Below are 17515 nucleotides of genomic sequence, written 5' to 3' on the forward strand. Positions count from 1 at the left end.
TTTTCTCCATATTAATGTCTATGGATGTAAATGAGGACAGAGAAGCCCCTGGAGGTGGATGTGGGGGGCACATACTTTCCTCCATATTAATGTCTATGGATGTAGATGAGGACAGAGAAACCCCCGGAGGTGCATGTGGGGGGCACATACTTTCCTCCTTATTAATGTCTATGGATGTAGATGAGGACAGAGAAGCCCCCGGAGGTGGATGTGGGGGGCACATACTTTTCTCCATATTAATGTCTATGGATGTAGATGAGGACAGAGAAGTCCCTGGAGGTGGATGTGGGGGGCACATACTTTTCTCCATATTAATGTCTATGGATGTAGATGAGGACAGAGAAGTCCCTGGAGGTGGATGTGGGGGGCACATACTTTCCTCCATATTAATGTCTATGGATGTAGATGAGGACAGAGAAGCCCCCGGAGGTGGATGTGGGGGGCACATACTTTCCTCCATATTAATGTCTATGGATGTAGATGAGGACAGAGAAGCCCCTGGAGGTGGATGTGGGGGGCACATACTTTCCTCCATATTAATGTCTATGGATGTAGATGAGGACAGAGAAGCCCCTGGAGGTGGATGTGGGGGGCACATACTTTCCTCCTTATTAATGTCTATGGATGTAGATGAGGACAGAGAAGCCCCTGGAGGTGGATGTGGGGGGCACATACTTTCCTCCATATTAATGTCTATGGATGTAGATGAGGACAGAGAAGCCCCTGGAGGTGGATGTGGGGGGCACATTCTTTCTCCATATTAATGTCTATGGATGTAGATGAGGACAGAGAAGCCCCCGGAGGAGGATGTGGGGGGCACATACTTTCTCCATATTAATGTCTATGGATGTAGATGAGGACAGAGAAGCCCCCGGAGGTGGATGTGGGGGGCACATACTTTCTCCATATTAATGTCTATGGATGTAGATGAGGACAGAGAAGCCCCCGGAGGTGGATGTGGAGGGCACATACTTTCTCCATATTAATGTCTATGGATGTAGATGAGGACAGAGAAGCCCCTGGAGGTGGATGTGGGGGGCACATACTTTTCTCTATATTAATGTCTATGGATGTAGATGAGGACAGAGAAGCCCCTGGAGGTGGATGTGGGGGGCACATACTTTCTCCATATTAATGTCTATGGATGTAGATGAGGACAGAGAAGCCCCCGGAGGTGGATGTGGGGGGCACATACTTTCCTCCATATTAATGTCTATGGATGTAGATGAGGACAGAGAAGCCCCTGGAGGTGGATGTGGGGGGCACTTACTTTCCTCCATATTAATGTCTATGGATGTAGATGAGGACAGAGAAGCCCCTGGAGGTGGATGTGGGGGGCACATACTTTTCTCCATATTAATGTCTATGGATGTAGATGAGGACAGAGAAGCCCCCGGAGGTGGATGTGGGGGGCACATACTTTCTCCATATTAATGTCTATGGATGTAGATGAGGACAGAGAAGCCCCCGGAGGTGGATGTGGGGGGCACATACTTTTCTCCATATTAATGTCTATGGATGTAGATGAGGACAGAGAAGCCCCCGGAGGTGGATGTGGGGGGCACATACTTTCCTCCATATTAATGTCTATGGATGTAGATGAGGACAGAGAAGCCCCCGTAGGTGGATGTGGGGGGCACATACTTTTCTCCATATTAATGTCTACGGATGTAGATGAGGATAGAGAAGCCCCCGGAGGTGGATGTGGGGGGCACATACTTTTCTCCATATTAATGTCTATGGATGTAGATGAGGACAGAGAAGCCCCTGGAGGTGGATGTGGGGGGGCACATACTTTTCTCCATATTAATGTCTATGGATGTAGATGAGGACAGAGAAGCCCCTGGAGGTGGATGTGGGGGGCACATACTTTCCTCCATATTAATGTCTATGGATGTAGATGAGGACAGAGAAGCCCCCGGAGGTGGATGTGGGGGGCACATACTTTTCTCCATATTAATGTCTATGGATGTAGATGAGGACAGAGAAGCCCCTGGAGGTGGATGTGGGGGGCACATACTTTCTCCATATTAATGTCTATGGATGTAGATGAGGACAGAGAAGCCCCTGGAGGTGGATGTGGGGGGCACATACTTTTCTCCATATTAATGTCTACGGATGTAGATGAGGACAGAGAAGCCCCTGGAGGTGGATGTGGGGGGGCACATACTTTCCTCCATATTAATGTCTATGGATGTAGATGAGGACAGAGAAGCCCCTGGAGGTGGATGTGGGGGGCACATACTTTCCTCCATATTAATGTCTATGGATGTAGATGAGGACAGAGAAGCCCCCGGAGGTGGATGTGGGGGGCACATACTTTTCTCCATATTAATGTCTATGGATGTAGATGAGGACAGAGAAGCCCCTGGAGGTGGATGTGGGGGGCACATACTTTTCTCCATATTAATGTCTATGGATGTAGATGAGGACAGAGAAGCCCCCGGAGGTGGATGTGGGGGGCACATACTCTTCTCCATATTAATGTCTATGGATGTAGATGAGGACAGAGAAGCCCCCTGGAGGTGGATGTGGGGGGGCACATACTTTCCTCCATATTAATGTCTATGGATGTAGATGAGGACAGAGAAGCCCCTGGAGGAGGATATGGGGGGCACATACCTTTCTCCATATTAATGTCTATGGATGTAGATGAGGACAGAGAAGCCCCCTGGAGGTGGATGTGGGGGGCACATACTTTTCTCCATATTAATGTCTATGGATGTAGATGAGGACAGAGAAGCCCCTGGAGGTGGATGTGGGGGGCACATACTTTTCTCCATATTAATGTCTATGGATGTAGATGAGGACAGAGAAGCCCCCGGAGGTGGATGTGGGGGGCACATACTCTTCTCCATATTAATGTCTATGGATGTAGATGAGGACAGAGAAGCCCCCTGGAGGTGGATGTGGGGGGGCACATACTTTCCTCCATATTAATGTCTATGGATGTAGATGAGGACAGAGAAGCCCCCGGAGGAGGATGTGGGGGGCACATACCTTTCTCCATATTAATGTCTATGGATGTAGATGAGGACAGAGAAGCTCCTGGAGGTGGATGTGGGGGGCACATACCTTTCTCCTTACAGTGTGTATGGCGCCCTCACGCTCCTATTCTGTGCTGCTCCTCCTTGTATAACCACTGGTGGAGGCGTGGGGCAGTCGCCATGTTGGGGGGACCTGTACAAGGATTTGGAGCCGCTGGATGTGACCCCATTCTGCCTGTAAATTTTCGCGCTGCTCTGTAGGACCATTAACCCCCTGCTTTCCTGGCTGTCCTTAGTCACATGTGTTTGTAGAGCGGGGATACCGCCGGTGCCCTTGTTATTGTCCCCTTCCCTGGCTGCGCTGGCGTTCACAAGTCAATATTTACCCATCTGCCGTATCTCAGCTTTCCCCTCCTTATCACTGTATGTACCAAGCAGCTGGCACACTCTGCAGAACCGGACACGCAGTGCACTGCCCCCTCCGCACATGGTCCGGCCACGCACTGCCCCCTCCGCACGTGGTCCGGCCACGCACTGCCCCCTCCGCACGTGGTCCGGCCACGCACTGCCCCCTCCGCACGTGGTCCGGCCACGCACTGCCCCCTCCGCACGTGGTCCGGCCACGCACTGCCCCCTCCGCACGTGGTCCGGCCACGCACTGCCCCCTCCGCACGTGGTCCGGCCACGCACTGCCCCCTCCGCACGTGGTCCGGCCACGCACTGCCCCCTCCGCACGTGGTCCGGCCACGCACTGCCCCCTCCGCACGTGGTCCGGCCACGCACTGCCCCCTCCGCACGTGGTCCGGCCACGCACTGCCCCCTCCGCACGTGGTCCGGCCACGCACTGCCCCCTCCGCACGTGGTCCGGCCACACACTGCCCCCTCCGCACGTGGTCAGGACTCTCACTGTCAGGAGGAAGGAATGTTGTCCTTGGCTGTCGGGAGGGAGGACGGTGGTCTCTGTTGTCGGGAGGGAGGACGGTGGTCTCTTATTACTGACATCTGTTTTGTTTTCTTTTGCAGTCACTCTCATGAACACCAAGCAGGAGACCTCCGACCTCCGATGGACAATATATCCCAAACTGAAAGACCAGGTAATGTCTGCAGTCCTTGTGGAGCCCCATTCCCTGCCCATGCCTGTCCTCTGTTTCTTCCCTCATGGAGCTTGTCGCAGGTGTGTGTCCCCTGCTCTACCGGCCATATTTATGTCTTTTCTTCGACATAGCAAGACCACTGATCTCTTCATAATACTTTCTACTGCACTCATCAGTTTCATTCTGTCTGCGTCGCCCTGGTCTTCTGCCCCGCCCTGCTCTTCTGCTCCTCACTGGTCTTCTGTGTTGCCCTAACTGCCTTCGTCTTCTGCTCCGTTCTCGTTGCCCTGGTCTTCTGCCCCTCTCTGGTCTTCTGCCCCTCTCTGGTCTTCTGCCCCTCCCTGGTCTTCTGCCCCTCCCTGGTCTTCTGCCCCTCCCTGGTCTTCTGCCCCTCTCTGGTCTTCTGCTCCTCACTGGTCTTCTGTATTGCCCTAACTGCCTTCGTCTTCTGCTCCGTTCTCGTTGCCCTGGTCTTCTGCCCCTCCTTGGTCTTCTGCCCCTCCCTGGTCTTCTGCCCCTCTCTGGTGTTCTGTGTTGCCCTAATTGTCTTTGTCTTCTGCTCCGTTCTCGTTGCTCTGGTTTTCTGCCCCTCCCTGGTCTTCTGCCCCTCCCTGGTGTTCTGTGTTGCCCTAATTGCCCTCGTCTTCTGCGCCACTCTCGTCGGCCTGGTCTTCTGCCACGCTCTGGTCTTCTGCCCCTCCCTGGTCTTCTGCGTTGCCCTAATTGCCCTCGTCTTCTACGCCGTTCTCGTCGCCCTGGTTTTCTGCCAAGCCCTGGTCTTCTGCTCCTCACTGGTCTTCTGTATTACCCTAACTGCCTTCATCTTCTGCGCTGTTCTCGTTGCCCTGGTCTTCTGCCATGCCCTGGTCTTCTGTGTTGCCCTAATTGCCCTCGTCTTCTGCGCCGCTCTCGTCGCCCTGGTCTTCTGCTCCTCACTTGTCTTCTGTATTACCCTAACTGCCTTCGTCTTCTGCGCCGTTCTCGTTGCCCTGGTCTTCTGCCACGCCCTGGTCTTCTGTGTTGTCCTAATTGTCCTCGTCTTCTACGCCACTCTCGTCGCCCTGGTTTTCTGCCACGCCCTGGTCTTCTGCTCCTCACTGGTCTTCTGTGTTGCCCTAATTGCCCTCGTCTTCTGCGCCTCTCTCGTCGCCCTGGTCTTCTGCCACGCCCTGGTCTTCTGTATTACCCTAATTGTCCTCGTCTTCTACGCCACTCTCGTCGCCCTGGTTTTCTGCCACGCCCTGGTCTTCTGCTCCTCGCTGGTCTTCTGTATTACCCTAATTGCCCTCGTCTTCTGCGCCGCTCTTGTTGCCCTGGTCTTCTGCCCCTCCCTGGTCTTCTGCTCCTCACTGGTCTTCTGTATTACCCTAATTGCCCTCGTCTTCTGCGCCTCTCTCGTCGCCCTGGTTTTCTGCCACGCCCTGGTCTTCTGCTTCTCGCTGGTCTTCTGTATTACCCTAATTGCCCTCGTCTTCTACGCCACTCTCGTCGCCCTGGTTTTCTGCCATGCCCTGGTCTTCTGTGTTGCCCTAATTGCCCTTGTCTTCTGCGCCTCTCTCGTCGCCCTGGTCTTCTGCTCCTCGCTGGTCTTCTGTATTACCCTAATTGCCCTCGTCTTCTGCGCCGCTCTTGTTGCCCTGGTCTTCTGCCCCTCCCTGGTCTTCTGCTCCTCACTGGTCTTCTGTATTACCCGAATTGCTCTCGTCTTCTGCGCCTCTCTCGTCGCCCTGGTTTTCTGCTCCTCACTGGTCTTCTGTATTACCCTAATTGCCCTCGTCTTCTGCTCCGCTCTCGTCGCCCTGGTCTTCTGCTCCTCGCTGGTCTTCTGTATTACCCTAATTGCCCTCGTCTTCTGCGCCGCTCTTGTTGCCCTGGTCTTCTGCCCCTCCCTGGTCTTCTGCTCCTCACTGGTCTTCTGTATTACCCTAATTGCCCTCGTCTTCTGCGCCTCTCTCGTCGCCCTGGTTTTCTGCCACGCCCTGGTCTTCTGCTCCTCGCTGGTCTTCTGTATTACCCTAATTGCCCTCGTCTTCTACGCCACTCTCGTCGCCCTGGTTTTCTGCCATGCCCTGGTCTTCTGTGTTGCCCTAATTGCCCTTGTCTTCTGCGCCTCTCTCGTCGCCCTGGTCTTCTGCTCCTCGCTGGTCTTCTGTATTACCCTAATTGCCCTCGTCTTCTGCGCCGCTCTTGTTGCCCTGGTCTTCTGCCCCTCCCTGGTCTTCTGCTCCTCACTGGTCTTCTGTATTACCCTAATTGCTCTCGTCTTCTGCGCCTCTCTCGTCGCCCTGGTTTTCTGCTCCTCACTGGTCTTCTGTATTACCCTAATTGCCCTCGTCTTCTGCTCCGCTCTCGTCGCCCTGGTCTTCTGCTCCTCACTGGTCTTCTGTATTACCCTAATTGCCCTCGTCTTCTGCGCCTCTCTCGTCGCCCTGGTCTTCTGCTCCTCGCTGGTCTTCTGTATTACCCTAATTGCCCTCGTCTTCTATGCCACTCTCGTCGCCCTTGTCTTCTGAATCACCCTAGTCTTCTGCCTCGCTCTCGTAGTCTGCACCACTCTTATTTCCTCTGCTTTCATGGTTTCATCGTCTTTCTCTTGCAGTGGGATGAGTCGTCGGGCATAGATGAGGAGAACACACCCGTCCGCACCTACGAGATCTGCAACTCACATCTCCCGGATCAAAACAACTGGCTGCGGACCGGCTTCATCCCCCGAGGCCCTGCCCACCATGTTTACATAGAGATCACATTCACCATGATGGAGTGCGCCTCCATTGCCCGAGCGGGGCGCTCGTGTAAGGAGACCTTTAACCTCTACTACTACCCAGCCAACTCTGACATCGCCAATGACCATTTCCCAAAATGGATGGAAAATCCCTGGATCAAAGTGGACACGGTGGCAGCAGACACTCTGGCACGGCAAACCGGGCGAGTGAAGGGAGCCCCCATGCGCTCCAACATCAAGACCTTGCGTCTTGGTCCTCTTAAGGAGAACGGTTTCTACTTGGCGTTCTTGGATCAGGGGGCTTGCATGGCGGTGCTCGCTGTCCGGGTGTTCTATCGCAAGTGCCCGGCAGTGGTGGCCTCCCTGGCCAGTTTCCCAGAGACGGTGCCCGCAGGACTGGTGGTGCCAGCAGAGGGCAGCTGCGTGGAAGGAGCTGAGGGCTCCCTTGGAAGACGGCCCATTATGTATTGTCGGGAGGATGGAGAGTGGGCCAAACCCGCAGCGGGCGAGTGCGTCTGTGAAGCTGGAAGGGAAGAGAAAGATGGACGTACCAAGTGCACAGGTAAAAAGGGGCAAAGCGAATATCACGTGGCACACGTAGGGTATACAGGGGCTTGCTCTGTAACATGCTGCTCCCCCGCAATGATGCGCTTGTCTCCATGTAAGCGGGCACAGAGCCCTCACTGATGTTCTGGTGCCCGGTCTATATGGCTGGAGGGGGAAGGGTGGGCGCTGTCGGCCTTCTGAGGTGTCACAGACAAAAGGGGTCTGGAATGTCAGGTATGTGAGGAGGGGGAGCGAGCAGGAAGTACAGAGGGGGCTGCAATTATTCCTAACCTGAGACCACTGCTCCCTTGCTTAACCCTTTTCCCTCTGCATAATCAGAGAGACCACCATGCAATTAATCCTTCCACCAGTACAGAGAATCCACCTCTCCCTTAACCCTTCTCCTTCCACAGTATCAGAAAGTCCACTGCTTGCTTAACCCTTCCCCCTCCACAGTATCAAAGAGACCAACACTTGCTTAACCTTCCACCAGTATTAGAGAGTCCATCGCTCGCTTAACCCTTCTTCCACCAGTACAGAGAGACCACAGGTGGCTTAACCCTTCTCTCTCTACCAGTATCAGAGAGACCACCGCTCGCTTAACCAGCCTCCCTCGGCAGTATCCGAGAGACCACCGCTCGTTAACCCTTCTCCCTTGGCATTATCAGAGACCACCGCTCACTTAACCCTCCTCCCTCCACCAGTATCGGGGAATCCATCGCTTGCAGAACCCTTCTCCCTTTACCAGAGAGCCCTCCGCTTGCTTATTCCTCCTCCCTCAGAACTAGAGACCGCTGCTCACTTTACCCTTCACCCTCCGCAATATCAAAGAGACCACCAGTCGCTTAACCCTTTTACCTCCACCAGTATGAGAGAGACCTCTGCCGCTTAACCCTTTTCTCTCTCTGAAGTATAAGAAAGACCACCGCTCGCTTACCCATCCTCCCTTGGCAGTATCAGAGAGACCAGCCCTTGTTTAACCCTTTTCCCTCGGCTGTGTCAGACACCACTGCTCGCTTAACCCTTCTCCCGCTGCAGTATCAGAGAGACCACCCCTCGCTTAACCCTTCTCCATTTGCAGTATCAGAGAGACCACCGCTCAATTAACCCTCCTCCCTCCACCAGTATGAGAGAGACCTTCGCCGCTTAACCCTTCCCTCTCTGCAGTATCAGAAAGGTCACGCCTCGCTTAACCCACCTCCCTCGGCAGTATCCAAGAGACCACTCGCTTAGCCCTCCTCGGCAGTATCAGAGAGACCACCGCTTGCTTACCCCTTCTCCCTCTGCAGTATCGGAGAGATCACCGCTTGCTTACCCCTTCTCCCTCTGCAGTGTCACAGAGACCACCACTCGCTTAACCCTTCTCCCTCTGCATTATCAGACAGACCACCACTTGCTTAACTCTTCTCCCTCGGCAGTATCAGAGAGACCACCGCTCACTTAACCCGCCTCGCTCTGCAGTATCAGAGAGACCACCGCTCACTTAACCCGCCTCGCTCTGCAGTATCAGAGAGACCACCGCTCACCTAACCCTACTCCTTTGGCAGTATCAGAGAAACCAACCCTCGTTTAACCCTTTTCCTTCTGCAGTATCAGAGACCACCACTAGCTTAACCTTCCTCCCTTGGCAGTATCAAAGAGACCACCTCTCTCTTAACCCTTCTCCCTCGGCAGTATCAGAGAGACCACCGCTCGCTTAAACTATCCCCCTCTGCATTATCAAAGAGACCACCGCTTGCTTTACCATTCTCCCTCTGCAGTACCAGAGACCACCGCTTGCTTAATCCTGCTCCCTTGGCAGTATCAGAGAGGCCACCGCTCGCTTAGCCCTGCTCCCTTGGCATTATCAGAGAGGCCACCGCTCGCTTAGCCCTGCTCCCTTGGCATTATCAGAGAGACCACCGCTCGCTTAACCTTTCTCCCTCTGCAGTACCAGAGACCACCGCTTTCTTAACCCTTCTCCCTCAGCATTATCAGAGAGACCACAGCTCGCTTAACCTTCCTTCGTTCGCGGTTTCAGAGAGACTACTGCTCACTTAACCCTTTTTTCCTCCTCAGTATCAAAGAGACCACCACGCGCTTAACCCTTTTCCCTCCACCAGTATGAGAGAGACCACAGCTTGCTTAACCCTTTTCCCTCTGCAGTATCAGAGAGACCACCGCTCTCTTAACCCTTTTCCCTCTGCAGTATCAGAGAGACCACAGCTTGCTTAACCCTCCTTCGTTCGCGGTTTCAGAGAGACTACTGCTCACTTAACCCTTTTTTCCTCCTCAGTATCAAAGAGACCACCACGCGCTTAACCCTTTTCCCTCCACCAGTATGAGAGAGACCACAGCTTGCTTAACCCTTTTCCCTTGGCAGCATCAGAGACCACTGCTCGCTTACCCCTTCTCCCTCCGTAGTTTCAGAGAGACCACCGCTCGCTTACCCCTTCTCCCTCCGTAGTTTCAGAGAGACCACCGCTCGCTTAACCCTCCTTCGTCCGTAGTTTCAGAGAGGCCATCGCTCGCTTAACCCTCCTTCTTCGTCCATAGTTTCAGAGAGACCACTACTCACTTAACCCTTTTCCCTCCACCAGTATGAAAGAGGCCACCACCGCTTAACCCTTCCCCCTCTGCAGTATCAGAGACCACTGCTCGCCTAACCCTCCTCCCTTGGCAGTATCAGAGAGACCAACCTTCTTTTAACCCTTTTCCTTCTGCAGTATAAGGGAGACCACCACTTGCTTAATCCGCCTCCCTCTGCAGTATCAGAGAGACCACCGCTCGCATAATTCTTTTCCCTTGGCAGTGTCAGAGATACCACCGCTCTCTTAACCCTTTTCCCTCTGCAGTACCAGAGACCACCGCTTGCTTATCCCTTCTCCCTCTGCAGTATCAGAGAGACCACCGCTCTCTTAACCCTTTTCCCTCTGCAGTACCAGAGACCACCGCTTGCTTATCCCTTCTCCCTCTGCAGTATCAGAGAGACCACCGCTCTCTTAACCCTTTTCCCTCTGCAGTACCAGAGACCACCGCTCGCTTAACCCGCCTCCCTCTGCAGTTTCAGAGAGACAACCGCTCGCTTATCCCTTCTCCCTCTGCAGTATCAGAGAGACCACCGCTCTCTTAACCCTTTTCCCTCTGCAGTACCAGAGACCACCGCTCACTTATCCCTTCTCCCTCTGCAGTATCAGAGAGCCCTCCGCTTGCTTATCCCTCCTCCTTCAGAACTAGAGACCACCGCTCGCTTAACCCTTTTCCCTCTGCAGTACTAGAGACCACTGCTCACTTAACCCTCCTCCCTCGCCAGTATGACAGAGACCACCACTCGCTTAACCCTCCTCCCTCTGCAGTCTCAGAGAGACCACCCCCTCTGCAGTCTCAGAGAGACCACTGCTCGCTTAATCTTCCACCAGTGTCAGAGTTCACTGCTCCTTTAACCCTTCTTCCTCTGCAGAACCTGAGATTACTCCCGCTTACCCCTTCTCCATTCGCAGAATTAGAGACCCCCACTCGCTTAACCCTTTTCTTTGGGCAGTATCAGAGTTCTAGTGAGCAGTGGTCTCTCATTGATGTGTGAAGTGAGTTGCAATTCCAGTCTCAGGCTTTGGACAGGAGTGGCGCTGTTTCTGTACTTGTATTATCCTTTGCTGCTTGTAGTAAATGTACTACATAATCCGGCAGACATTACATGTTCTTGACTGAGGAGCTTGCACTCTTTTTCTCTGTGTAGTATGCCTGCCTGGATATTTTAAGCCAAATGTTGGTGAGTTATCCTGCCAGATGTGTCCTCAGAACAGCCTCTCGACCACCGCCGGCGCCACTGTGTGCATCTGTAAAACGGGGTACTACCGTGCCCCCGGGGACCCCGTGACTGCGCCCTGCACCAGTAAGTACCCTGGTGTTCTTGGAGACCCTCACTCCGCAGCGGCGCGGACCCACACAGGGCTGATCTGATCTTTCTGCTCGCTTGATCTCCCTCTCCTACAGAGCCTCCATCTTCTCCTCGTAGCATTGTCTCCAGTGTGAACGGATCCGCCCTAGATCTGGATTGGAGCGAGCCCCTTGATTCTGGGGGGCGCTCTGACCTGTACTATGAGGTGCAGTGTTCGGAGTACGCTGCAGGTGGCGGCTGGGTGGCCTGCAGCCGCCTCTCCTTTACACCGAGACCCCAAAAACTAACAGAACGTAAACTCCGAGTGTCCGGCCTCCGCCCACAAGTCATTTACAACTTCCGGGTCCTGGCGTTGAATGGCGTGTCGGAACTTAACGGTGCGGCAGCGATGGGCGAGGAGCTGAATGTCACCATCGACCGTGACCGTGAGTCCTAAAACTGCGGCATTTATGTATCCAGACCCTTTCTAGAACGAGGGGTTTAACCCCTTCATTCTCCGTCCTGCAGTTCCTCATGCGGTGACTGGTATCCAGCAGATGGCCGCCTCGGCGTCTTCGTTGTCCTTGAGGTGGAGTCCGGCAGCGCCCCCACAGTCTCCACACAGGGGAAACATTCTGGATTATGAGGTCAAATACTATGAAAAGGTGAGGTGGGCACAAGCAGGGGGCACTGCAGCGCGGAGGAGGCACGGGGCCGCACTAAATGAGGTTTTCTGCATAGGATCAGGAGAAGCCGCTCACCATGTTCCTGAAGACCACCAGTAATGAGGCCAAGCTGCCGGGACTGCGCTCGGGGACCGTATACATTGTGCAGGTGCGGGCCAGGACGGAGGCCGGATACGGGGCCTTCAGTGGAGAAATTGTGTTCCAGACGCTGCCATTGGGTAAGTTGGGAGGAAATGTGCACAAAGTATTCATAGTATATGACCATGTTCTGAGCAGACCGCAGTAACCTTCCCGTATACTTATAGGGGCATTTCTTCTTCCAGACCCAGAAAAGGCGCAACCGCAGGTGGAGCTCATTGCCGGGACGGTGGGGGTAGGCGCTGTTCTGATTCTCGTTGTGGTCATCATTGCTGTGGTGTGTGTGAGGTACGTGACTAAGTCTCCATATGGAATGTGAGAGGTGGTCCGCTCCGCCCCGTCGGTCAGTTGACCACCTTATATACATTTAGTGTTGCTCGGCGTGCCCCTGTGATGGCGTTCATGGTTCCCTCTCTCTACAGGAAGCATGGGAGTAACAAGGAGTCGGAGAATTCGGACAAGCCGAGCCAGTACCTGATTGGGCACAGTAAGTCTGCCGTTTTGGGTGGAATTGTCTTCCTTCAGGGCTTACAACTCGTTCTTCTGGTGATATTGATATGTCCTCCACCATCCCACCATTGTTTGTCTCTCGGTGGAGCTCAGATGCCCTTCAATGTTTCTTTCATCATGTTGAGTGCTCCGGAGGATTTCTGTGGCCGAATGTTGCCTGGGTCTCCATTAATGGTCATGGTCTATTTCAGATACCAAATTGTATATCGATCCGTTTACCTACGAAGACCCCAATGAGGCTGTGAGAGAATTTGCTAAAGAGATTGATGCCTCCTATGTGAAGATTGAGGAGGTGATTGGTGCTGGTGAGTAGATGTGGGGGGCTGGAGGAGATCTATACTGAGGGGTGTAATAGAAGAGCTGCACGTTGATCAAGGGTCTGTTACAGGGGAGTTTGGAGAAGTATGTCGGGGGCGTCTAAAGGTCCCAGGGAAGAAGGAAAATTACGTGGCTATAAAGACTCTAAAGGGCGGTTACACCGAGCGACAACGCCGGGAGTTTCTGAGCGAGGCCAGTATCATGGGACAGTTCCAGCATCCCAACATCATCCACCTAGAAGGAGTCATCACTAATAACTGCCCTGTCATGATTATCACTGAGTACATGGAAAACGGAGCCCTGGACTCCTTTCTAAGGGTGAGTGAAGAGCCTGTCGGAGGACACTTGGGTTGTGGGAGAGGAGTCTGTCGGAGGGCAGTTGGTATGATTTGGGGTTTGTCAGAGAACGACTGTCGGAGGGTGGTTGGATTGTGGGAGAGGGGTCTTGTTGAGGATGGTGGAGTAACGTCTGCCGGAAGACAGTTGGGAGGAGGAGGGTGGTCGATGTGGGTGGAGGAGGGTCTGTCAGAGGGCGATCGAGTTGGGTGGAAGGGGGTCTGTCAGAGAGCGGTTGAGGTGGGTGGATGTCGCCGGTCTATCGGAGGATCTTTGGGTTGTGTGAAAGGGGTCTTGTTGGGGACGATGGAAGTGAGTGGAGGAGAGTCTGTCAGGATGGTTGGTCTCGCGGAGGGTCCTTCGGGGAAGGTTGGTGGTGGGTGGTTGGTACGAGTGGGGATTGTCAGAGAATGGTTGGGTATTTGGAGAGAGGTCTGTTGGAGGACGATTGTGTTGTGAGAGAGGGGTCTGTCACAGTGCGGTTAGGGTGAGTGGAGGAGGGTCTGTCGGTGGGTAGATGAGTTGAGGGAGATGGGTTTGTTGGAGGGTGGGTGGGAGGGTCTGTCGGAGCGGTTGATGTGGGTTGTAAAAGTGGGATATGTCAGAAGACGGTCTGGGTGTGTGGTGGAGGGACTGTCGGATGATTGGTGTGGGTGGCGGAGACTCTGTCGGAGGAGGGTCTGTCGGAGGATGGTTGGCGTGGGTGGCAGAGGCTCTGTCAGGGCAGTCGAGGTGGGTGGATGAGGGTCTGTTAGAGGGCGGTTGAGGTAGGTGGATGACTGTCAGAGGACAGTCGGGGTGGGTGGATCACGATCTGTCGGAGTTCGTTTGGGTTGTATGAAAGGGGATGATTGAAGTGAGTGGAGGAGGGTCTGTCCACAGGACAGTTAGGGCGGTAGAGGGTCCTTCGGGGTAAGGTTGGTATGGTGGAGGGCCTGTCGAAGGCCTGTTGGGGTGGGTGGTACGAGTGAGGACTGTCAAAGAATGGTTGGGTGGTTGAAGAGAGGTCTGTTGGAGGACGGTTGTGTTGTGGGAGAGGGTCTGTCGGAGGGCGGTTGGTATTAGTGGGGTCTCTGAGAAAACGGTTGGGTGGTCAGAGAGGACTGTCTGAGGGTGGTTGGATTGTGGGAGAGGGGTCTTGTTGAGAACGGTGGAACGAGGTCTGCCGGAAGACAGGTGGATGGAGGAGGATGGTCAAGGTGGGTGGTGGAGGGTCTTTCTGTTTGGGTGAGTGGTGAGAGTTGAATATATTGTAGGATGGTTGGGGTGAGTGGTGGAGGATGGTTGGGATAGGCGGAGGACGGTCCGTCAGAAGATGGCTGGGGTGGGTGGTGGACAGTTGGGGTGGGTGGAGGACGGTTTGACGGAGAACGATGGAGGAGTGATTACTATTACAGGATAATCCTAAACCTTTTTTTATGTTTGCAGCAAAACGATGGACAGTTTACTCCGATCCAGCTGGTAGGGATGCTACGAGGGATCGCTTCGGGCATGCGCTACCTGGCAGAGATGAATTACGTTCACCGAGATCTGGCGGCACGAAATATTTTGGTGAACAGTAACTTAGTTTGTAAAGTGTCTGATTTTGGATTATCCCGATTCTTGCAAGAGGGATCAACTGACCCAACATATACGTCCTGCCTGGTGAGAAGGGGCCGGGGGTTGGGGAGGTTGAACTGTACACGTATGTTCTGTATGACGGGGATTATGGAGGTTCTGGACTTGGGGTGGGGCGGAGGATGGGACATAACGTAATATTGAGCTTTCTCCACCTCTCACTGCCACTTTCTCTTTTCTCAGGGTGGTAAAATACCAATCAGATGGACGGCGCCAGAAGCCATCGCCTTCCGCAAGTTTACTTCATCCAGTGACGTCTGGGGCTACGGGATAGTCATGTGGGAGGTCATGTCCTTCGGAGAACGTCCTTATTGGGACATGTCCAATCAAGATGTGAGTCCAGGTGTCTGTGGATGGTGGGACCGGGCCTCCAGTGAGGGACTAATGTGCCTTCTGATTCCCTCAGGTCATCAACGCTATAGAGCAGGACTACCGGCTTCCTGCTCCCCCGGATTGCCCGTCCGCTCTTCACCAGCTCATGCTGGACTGCTGGCAGCGCGACCGAGCCGCCCGTCCTCGCTTTACTGAGATTGTTAGCGCCCTGGACAAACTGATCCGCAACCCAGCCAGCCTGAAGATCACGACGCGGGAGCAGCCAGGGTAAGAGGGGGGCTGCTGCGCGGGACAGAAATGCATCTGTTCAGGGAGGAATGGGTTAAAGGAGACTGTAGAGGAGACGAGGCCAGTTCCATAAATACCATGTAATGGAAAGCAGTCAGCCCCTTAAAGGAGATCTGCGGCATTGGGTGATGGGAGGGCAGGGGTTAACGGGCTCTGAACAGGAAGCGAGCTCTTCTCCGCAGGTCAGCCTGGGGGTCAGTGTTCCCGGGTCAGCAGGAAGCGCAGGAAGTTTCTGGGCGTAGTGGAGATAATGGGGGGATTGTATTGTGTAACGTCGTCACCCATGTCCGTTTCTCTCCATCCAGCTCCTCGCAGCCCCTCCTGGACATGCGCACGCCCCACTACTCCTCCTTCTCCTCCGTGGGCGAGTGGCTCCATGCCATCAAAATGGGAAGATATGAAGAAGGATTCCGAAACGCCGGCTTCAACACCTTCAGCCGAGTGCGGCAGATGACCACCGAGTACGTGATATTGGGTGGGGGTGGGGGGCGCCGGAGAGCATGGCAGCCATGATGGACGCATGGTGAGGACTGATGAAATGTGTCTTCTGTTTCCCTCAGAGACCTGCTGCGGATTGGGGTCACCCTGGCCGGGCACCAGAAGAAGATCCTGTCAAGTCTCCAACAAATTGTCCCAGCTGAGAAGGTCTCGGGGGGCTCGACGCCGTTCTACTGAATATTTGCATCTGATCATTGGACATTGTGCATCACCATGACTGTGAACCTACAGCCGCCATGACACTGGAGGCTGCCATGTCTAGCGCAGACTGGAAACCTGTGCTTACAATGGGCCGTTCCAACAACTGACCTGGGAGACCACCTATAATAAATCCTAGGAGACTGCCTCTAATAGAGCTCAGGAGACCACCTGTAATAGAACTGAAGAGACCGCCTGTAATACAGTGGAGGAGACTGCCTATAATGGAACCTGGGAGACAGCCTGCAATAGAGTGGAGGAGACCACCTAAAATGGAGCCCAAGAGACCACCAGCAATACAGTGGAGAAGACCACCGATAATAAATCCAAGGAGACTGCCTCTAATAGAGCTCAGGAGACCACCTGTAATAGAACTGAAGAGACTGCCTGTAATACAGTGGAGGAGACCCCCAATAATAAAGCCTAGGAGACTGCCTATAATGGAACCTGGGAGACAGCCTGCAATAGAGTGGAGGAGACCACCTAAAATGGAGCCCAAGAGACCACCAGCAATACAGCGGAGAAGACCACCGATAATAAATCCTAGGAGACTGCCTCTAATAGAGCTCAGGAGACCACCTGTAATAGAACTGAAGAGACCGCCTGTAATACAGTGGAGGAGACCCCCGATAATAAAGCCTAGGAGACTGCCTATAATGGAACCTGGGAGACAGCCTGCAATAGAGCAGAGGAGACCACCTAAAATGGAGCCCAAGAGACCACCAGCAATAGAGCAGAGGAGACCCCCGATAATAAAGCCTAGGAGACTGCCTATAATGGAGCCCGGGAGACCGCCTGTAATAGAGCCCGGGAGACCCCTATAATAGAGCAGGGCTGCAGGACTATGATGGTCCCATCACCTCCACTCCTTGTGCCAGCAGGTGGTCTTGGCTCCGTAGGTGCCCCCTACATTGCAGCACTATCTGACCTTTGACTCCTGGCTGACGCTGTAACCTGCAATCACAGGGCGGTGGTCCGCTATTAGTGGAGACTGGCGCTGCCCCCGGGATCTGCACACCCCTGTATATAGCTGTATATTCTCGCCTCTCTCTGATGTTCTTTCATTTTTATATTAAATTATTTGATAATAAAAGAGGAGTCAGGAGTTAATGGAGCGCCGCCCCTGCTGCTGGTTAATGGAGCGCCGCCCCTGCTGCTGGTTAATGGAGCGCCGCCCCTGCTGCTGGTTAATGGAGCGCCGCCCCTGCTGCTGGTTAATGGAGCGCCGCCCCTGCTGCTGGTTAATGGAGCGCCGCCCCTGCTGCTGGTTAATGGAGCGCCGCCCCTGCTGCTGGTTAATGGAGCGCCGCCCCTGCTGCTGGTTAATGGAGCGCCGCCCCTGCTGCTGGTTAATGGAGCGCCGCCCCTGCTGCTGGTTAATGGAGCGC

At 54.1% G+C, this 17515-nt stretch overlaps 1 protein-coding gene across 2 annotated transcripts; it reads left to right on the forward strand.

Annotated features, from left to right (window-relative positions):
* Nucleotides 1-3961: 3961 nt before the first annotated feature.
* Nucleotides 3962-17220, forward strand: EPHB4 (EPH receptor B4). 2 transcript variants are annotated; one of them, XM_073668684.1, is made up of 15 exons: nucleotides 3962-4081; nucleotides 6681-7365; nucleotides 11065-11220; nucleotides 11322-11651; nucleotides 11734-11870; nucleotides 11947-12109; nucleotides 12197-12317; nucleotides 12452-12516; nucleotides 12731-12844; nucleotides 12928-13175; nucleotides 14622-14837; nucleotides 14994-15143; nucleotides 15217-15410; nucleotides 15737-15892; nucleotides 15992-17220. In XM_073668684.1, the coding sequence occupies exons 1-15, from the start codon at nucleotides 4019-4021 to the stop codon at nucleotides 16104-16106; spliced, it is 2913 nt and encodes a 970-aa protein (XP_073524785.1). In that variant the 5' UTR covers nucleotides 3962-4018; the 3' UTR covers nucleotides 16107-17220. The 2 variants fall into 2 exon arrangements, with proteins under 2 accessions (XP_073524785.1, XP_073524786.1); XM_073668685.1 differs by having other exon boundaries at nucleotides 12215-12317.
* The last annotated feature ends 295 nt before the right edge of the window (nucleotides 17221-17515 follow it).

Source organism: Phyllobates terribilis, unplaced genomic scaffold (genome assembly GCF_046119375.1).
Source record: "Phyllobates terribilis strain yellow unplaced genomic scaffold, ASM4611937v1 Scaffold_932__1_contigs__length_533530, whole genome shotgun sequence".
NCBI classification, from domain to species: domain Eukaryota; kingdom Metazoa; phylum Chordata; class Amphibia; order Anura; family Dendrobatidae; genus Phyllobates; species Phyllobates terribilis.